General features: G+C 63.8%; 1 protein-coding gene across 1 annotated transcript in view; it reads right to left on the bottom strand.

Moving 5' to 3' along the window:
• Positions 1-6,413, bottom strand: part of DLK2 (delta like non-canonical Notch ligand 2) — a 442,344-nt gene extending 435,931 nt beyond the window's left edge. The window contains exons 1-5 of the mRNA XM_056126346.1: positions 6,288-6,413; positions 5,965-6,028; positions 3,486-3,616; positions 2,542-2,686; positions 572-1,287 (exon numbers count right to left, since the gene is read on the bottom strand). Coding sequence (XP_055982321.1) covers positions 576-1,287; positions 2,542-2,686; positions 3,486-3,616; positions 5,965-6,028; positions 6,288-6,363 — 1,128 coding nt within the window. The 5' untranslated portion in view covers positions 6,364-6,413 and the 3' untranslated portion in view covers positions 572-575. The remainder of the gene's footprint in view (positions 1-571; positions 1,288-2,541; positions 2,687-3,485; positions 3,617-5,964; positions 6,029-6,287) is intronic.
• Positions 6,414-7,006: the final 593 nt, after the last annotated feature.

Raw genomic sequence — 7,006 nt, 5'->3', positions numbered from 1 at the left:
AACCGGGGGCGGGGGGGCGGGCCAGAGCGATAGCAGAGCGGGGAGGGCGCTTGCCTTGCATGCAGCCGACCTGGGTTCCATCCCCGGCATCCCGTATGGTCCTCTGAGCCCCGCCAGGACCAATTCCTGAGTCCAGAGCCAGGAGTAAGCCCTGAGCATTGCTGGGTGTGGTCCAACAGCCAAAACCCAAAACAGCAATGGGCCTGGGAGCCTCCTCAGTGCAGGGTGTGCGCTCCCACGAGCTGTGCCCAGGAAACCCCTGGCTTCTTCCTCTGCAGGAACTTGTCGTTCCAAGAGGAGCAGTCGCCTGGAGGCTTCCCAGCCCCTCTGCTCAGGCCCTCCTGCCTCCAGGATTCCTGCGGGGGTTTCTGGTACAGGAACACCCCCGGGCTCTCCTGGGTTTTTATTTGATAAAATTCCCGTCATACATTTTATGTGTTAAAAAAATAATCTTTCTGGTGCCCGGTTGTGGGGCCGGGGGCGGGGGAGGGGGTGTTGGGGAACCCACACGTGCACCCCCCACGGGGGGCGGTGAGGATGGGTCACTGCAGTCTGAGCTGGCGGCGGGCACTCCGTCACAGCGCGGTGCTCTTGCCAGACTCGGGGGGCAGGTCAGGGGCCAGGGGGGCGTCCGGCGGCAGCATGTTCAGCTGGCACTCCTGGTCCTGGCATGCTGGGGCATAGAGTGGGGCCGGGGAGCAGCAGGGTCCAGGGGGGCAGGCCCCCCGGCGCCAGGCCCTCAAGGTCAGCAGCATGGTGGACAGGACCAGCACGGCGGTGAGCGCCCCGAACACCACCACGGCCAGCAGGCTGGACTCGCCCAGCCCGGCCTCCTGTGTCCGCACCACCTCCTTCACCGAGATGCGCAGCAGGCCGGCGCCCACACTGTGCGGGACAGGCCCCGTGGGTGCCCGCGGCAGCCCCACCGTGCTGGCGGGCCCCGGGGCGGGCAGCACCAGCTCGCAGGCCTTGCCGCCGTAGCCTCTGGGGCAGAGACAGTGGAAGTCGTGCACGAGGTCCCGGCAGCGGGCGCCCCGCTGGCACGGGTGACTGGCACAGTCATCCAGGTTGATGGTGCAGAAGCGGCCGGCGAAGCCCGCGGGGCAGAGGCAGGAGAAGCGGTTCACCCCGTCCACGCAGGTGGCGCCGTCCGCACAAGGCCGCATCCGGCAGTCGTCCACGTCCACCTCGCAGCGGGCACCCGCGAAGCCGGCCAGGCAGCGGCAGGTGAAGTTGAGGGCGAAGCCCTGGTCGTCCTGGCACTGCCCACCGTTCCGGCATGGGGCACTGGGGAGGGACACGGGGAGAAGGCGCTGACCCCGATGACCGCCTGTGTCCTGATCACAGCCATCACCCCCCAGCAGGTCCCCTGAACCATGAGGAGGCACCACGTGTGACCTCTGACTCTCGGCCACCGCACGGCCGCCTCCTCCAGGCCCTTTCTCGGCAGGAGCCACCCATGGCATGGTTGGCCCAGTCACGCCAGCACAGGTGGCACCAAAGGGCTGGGACAAGGCTAGCCACACCAAGCCCCCTTGTGGGCCCCCTGTACATTTTTTTCTTTTTTTTTTTTTCTTTTTGGGTCACACCTGGCGATGCACAGGGGTTCCTCCTGGCTCTGCACTCAGGAGTTACTCCTGGCGGTGCTCAGGGGACCATATGGGATGCTGGGAATTGAACCCGGGTCGGCCTCGTGCAAGGCAAACGCCCTACCCGCTGTGCTATCGCTCCAGCCCCACCTCCCCCACCCCTGTACATTTTTTCAGTGTTGGCTTTGGGAAGTGATTGGTGGCTATACCCAGCCCAGTGTCCAGGGGACCGTGCAACTGGAGCCCGGGCCCCCTATGCAGAGCCCGTGCTCCACTGTCCTGAACCGCCTGCCCTCTCCCACGCTACACGTTTCTGTTGTTGCAGAAATGTTCAGCGAGTACCGAGGAAGCGGAGCAGCCCTGAGCCGGTGTCGGTCTGGGCGGGCTGGGACTGTGGCCTCCAGTGCCTCTCCCTGGGACTTTGGTTTTGTTTTTCTGTTTGTTTTTGGGTCACATCCAGCGATGCTCGGGGGTTACGCCTGGCCTTACTCTCTAGAATCAGTCCTGGAGGGCTTGGGGGACCACATGGCATGCTAGGGATGGAAACCAGTACGCAAGGCAAACTGCTCTACCCTGGGGGCTCCTTTGTTGTTGTTGTTGTTGTTTCCTTTTTGGGTCACACCTCATTATGCCCAGGGGTTACTCCTGGCAATGCTAGGGGGACCATATGGGGCGCAGGGGATCAAACCCGGTTGTCCACGTGCAAGGCAAACACCCTCCCTGCTCAGGGATTATTCCTGGCTCTGTGCTCAGGGGACCAAATGGGGTGTTGGGAATTGAACCCGGGTCCGCCTCATGCAGGGCAAACACCCTCCCCACTGTCCTATCTTTCCAGCCCTCACTAGGCTTCTGACATGAATCATCACTCCCACCCCCTCTGGGGTCCTGCCCCCCCCAGCACGTCTCATCCAACCTCGGTCCCCCCCCCCCCCCGAGGGTAACCCCCACTCACCCTGCCCGCTCGCAGGGCCCAGCCTTGCGCTCGCAGTCGCGCCCGTGGAAGCCGGCCGGGCACACACAGTGGTACTCGCCGCCCCCATCGTATACGCACTGGCCGCCGTTCCGGCAGGGGGACTGGGAGGTGCAGACGTGCTCATCTGCAGGAGACCGGGAAGACTCTGCGGTGGCCCCTCGGACGGGGGACCCCTCCTCCCCCTGCCCAGCCAGACCCCGCCAAGGCTCGGGGGGGCTCTCCTGCTACAGACCCACCACAGGTTGGTCTGGTGTCTTGGGGGAAAACCAGACGGGCAGGATCCCGCCCAGCCCTGTGTGGCTGAGCGGCTTTGGCCCACGGTGCCTACTCTGGGGGCCTCTTTCCAACTTGTGAACTAAGCACAATTTCTTTTCTTTTTGCATGGAAGGGTTAACTCCTGGGTCTGCACTCAGGAATCTCTCCTGGTGGTGCTCAGGGGACCATATGGGATGCCAGGGTTTGGACCCAGGTCGGCCACATGCAAAGCAGGCGCCTTCCCCACTGTACCGTCCGGCCCCAAGAAGCACAGTTTCTTCCTTTTTTTTTTTTCCTGCTTTTTGGGTCACGCCCAGCGATGCTCAGGAGTTACTCCTGGCTCTGCATTCAGGAATTATTCCTGGCGGTGCTCAGGGGACCCTATGGGATGCCGGGGTTCGAGCCTGTGTCAGCCGCATGCAAGGCCAACGCCCCACCCGCTGTGCTATGGCTCCGGCCTGAAGCAGTTTCTAGCAGCCACTTTCCCCAGCTCCGGGGGCCACAATGAGGGGCAATTAGGACCACGCCTGGGAGTCACGTCTCGCGTGATCAGACGCCACACATTGAAGGGTTGGAGCAAGACAGCACGGGCGGCACTCGGTAACGGGACGGATGGTCTCCCAGCACACGGGACCCCCAGCCCAGCAGCCCCCCCTCCCCAGCCCTACCTTTGTCGCAGAACTTGCCCGCCCAGCCACTGTGGCAGATGCATTGCCAGGGCTGGTGGCAGGTGCCGTGCTGGCAGCCGGGCATCTTCACACAGCGCTCGCAGTGCGGTCCCTCCCAGCCTGGGTCACACCTGGCGGGAGGAGCCCAGGGTTAGGGCTGTGGGTGGTGGGGGGAAGCGGGGAGGGGGCGGGCCAGGGCTTGGAGGAGCAAGGAGGCCAGCAGGGGACAGTGCCCAAGCCAAAGCAGCTCAGCACAGGGCGGTTCGAGGGGCCTCCCAAGGAGTCAGCCAGACCCCAGGCTCTGCACTTCATATTTTCCTGTTTATTTCTGGCCACGCTCAGTGGTGCTCGGGGCTCGCTCCTGGCAGTGCTGGGGAACCCTACGCAGTGCCAGGGCTTGAACCGCCGTTGAGGCCCCACGCAAGGCCAGGACTTTGACTTCCGTGGCCTCTCCCTGGCCCTGCACTTCCCACTCCCAAGCCTCTGTGTCTCGTCTGTGAATTGGGAGTGTCCCAGCGGGTGCGGGGGGGGGGGGAATGAGGTCATGACCCTGAAGTCATCGGGGATGGGGACAGTGCCAAGGGCAGCCTTGGGCGGGGAGGGATGCGAGGGTCAGTCCCAGCACACCCCACTCCCACCCCATCTCCACACAGGGGTGCTTGGAGAAAGAAACTAAATGCTATAAATGGGGGCAGAGAGGACCCAGTCTGACCCCCGACACTGCATGCCCCCCACTGTGGGCTGCTGGCTCCAGATCACCGCTGGGTGTGCCCTGCTGATCCCCCCAGGACCTCCAGGCCGAGCAGCAGAGTGGCTAACACCCCTTAGCCATCCCCCAGCACCGTAGGGTGTGGCTGACTCCCATGAGGGGGGACTTTTTAAAAATATGCTGGTGCATGATCCCAATCACAGTCTCGGCATGACTGAGATGCTCCATGCACCCCCTTTTTGGGGTTTTGAGGCCACACCTGGGGTGCTCAGGGGCTACTCAGGGACAGAACCCAACTGTGTGCTCCAGTTCCCTGAGCCCTCTCAGTGGCCCATACATTTTATTTTATTTTAGTTCTTCCCCTTTGCGGGGGTTCTTTTTTGGTTTCAGGCTACACCCGGCGATGCTCAGGGCTTACTCCTGTCTCTGCTCAGGAATCAGTCCCGGAGGGTCTCAGGGGACCATTATGGGATATCAAGGATCAATTGGTCATATGCAAGGCAAGTGACCTACTCATTGTAGTCTCTCTCCAACTCCCTAAACAAACTTTTTCTTTTAAAGATCAGAGCGACCATGGTAAAGTGCTATTCATGAAACCATATAAGTAACTATACTGTAAATCGTAGTGCATAAAATTTTTTTAAAAATTTACAAGTGAGGGAGCTGGAGTGATAACACAGCGGGTAGGGCATTTGCCTTGCACGCGGCCGACCCGGGTTCGATTCCCAGCATCCCATATGGTCCCCTGAGCACCGCCCGGAGTAATTCCTGAGTGCAGAGCCAGGAGGAACCCCTGTGCATTGCCAGGTGTGACCCAAAAAGCAAAAAAAAAAATTTTAAAGTGCCTGTTAGACTGGTGGGTGGGAATCTCGGGGACACTGGTGGACAGAAGTGGACACTGGTGAAGGGATTGGTGTTGGACCATTGTATGCCTGAAGCCGAATCATGGAAAAACTCTGTAATTCACAGGCTAAATAAAAATCTATTTGAGACTAAATAAAAGGGGTCATCCAGATAGAACAGTGGGCAAGGTACTCGCCTTCTAGGTGGCTGACCAAGGTTTAATCCCCAGCATCCCAGATGGTACGTGCCACCAAGAAGTGATCCCTGAGCTCGGAACCAGGAGTAAGCCCTGAGCACCGCCAGGTGTGGCCCCCAAACCAAAATAGAACAACGCAGGGAAAAAAGGACAGAGTGACCTTGAAAAATGACCAGGACCCTCTCCCAACCCAGATGCCAGGGAAAATGCCTGCATTTGCTTTAAAACCAAAACAATCCGCCAGTCAGGAGAGTCCCAGGCCCCCAGCAGCTCCCACGGGGGCTAATTTCCTTCTGTCCAGACACCCTCTTCCTGCTACAGGATTTGCCCACCCCCCCACCCGGTGAGTCAATCACTCTGATGCATCCAGAAAAATCCTCTTTCCTCGGCGCAGCCGTTCCCTCACTTACTCCCCCAACGCTCAGCTCCGCATCGCCTTCCTTCCTCGGGCCCCCTTCCCTCGCGGCCCCCCACCCCCAAACTCTCTCGGGCTGGAGCTCTTTCTCCCAGAGGTTGCGAGGAGGAAATGTTTCCGAATTGCTGGACGCCCGAGTTTTTGCAAGAGTAAAGTGAAGAGACCTGCTCCAAGAAGCAAAGGAGACGCCAGGGGGGTCGAGGCGGGAGTGGGGGTGGGCTGTGTGCCCGCGGGGAATGGGACGGGAGCTGTCAGGTCTGGACGCGCTGCCCCCGGCCCGACCTAGCTGCTGGGAGCTGGGGAGCGGGGTCGGTACCTGCAGGAACCGTCAGGCGCGCAGCAGCCGTGGGCCAGGTTACAGTGGGAGCTGCAGTCATCCGCTGCAAGAGATGGATGTAGGAGGGGTGAGGTTCTGGGACGCGCGGGGCTCGCGTGGGGGGGCGGGGCCGGGCCGTCCCGGTCATTGCCTGGGCCCAGCTGGGGGGGCTGCAGAGAGACTCATCCCTCTGCAAGGGTCCCGCCCGCCCCGCGGGGAGGAGCGGCTGCAGCGCCGTCTCCGGCCGCCAGAGGGCACCGTGCAAGCGAGGGACGGCGGGGCCGGGCCGGGACCCGAACTCCCGCGCTCGGGGGCGCGCTCACCTCGGGCCGGCGGAACCGGGGCCCCCAGGATGCACAACAGGCACACGAGATGGAGGCAGCGGCAGCCTCTGGGCATGGTCAGCGCCGGCCCCGGGAGGGACGGACAGACGGACGTGCGGACACCTGTGGGAAGGCACAAGCTGGGGGCGGCGGCCGGGTGCGGGGAGCGGGGCCCGGACTGCGGTTCCGAGAGACCCGAGCCGAGCGGGCACGGGGGTGGAGGGGGCGGGAGGAGGGGAGGAGCAGGCCCGGGGAGCGTGGGGGTGCGTGCACCGGGGCAGGGGGAGGAGGAGGAGGAGGAGGGGGAGGAGGAGGAGGAGGAGGCCGGGCGGCGCGGGGCGCGGGGATGCGGCGGCGACGGGGCCAAGCGCGGACGCGAGGGCGGGTCCCGCACCCCACCCACCCTCCCGACCTCCCGGGAGGCGCCCGGGGCGGCCAGCGCGCCCAGCGCGGGCGCTGCACCCCTCGGGCCCCGGGGCGCGGAGGGCGGCCGGCACCGACGGGCCACGCGCGCGCGGCCGCCCGGGAACGCGGGGTCCAGGGGGGCGGCGGCGGGTCCCCGCGCGCGCCCAGGCTCCCGCGCGCCGCCTCCCCGCGCCGCCCGGACCCCCACCCGCGCCCTGCGCGCGCCCCTCACCTCTCGGACCCTCGCCGGCGTCAACGGGAGCCGCGGATCATGGCAGCAGGCTCAGCAGGCGAGCCGGCGCCCGTCCCGCACC

The sequence above is a fragment of the Sorex fumeus genome, unplaced genomic scaffold, assembly GCF_029834395.1.
Source record: "Sorex fumeus unplaced genomic scaffold, SorFum_2.1 ptg000061l, whole genome shotgun sequence".
NCBI classification, from domain to species: Eukaryota; Metazoa; Chordata; class Mammalia; order Eulipotyphla; family Soricidae; genus Sorex; species Sorex fumeus.
This window is presented reverse-complemented; position numbering and strand designations above follow the sequence as displayed.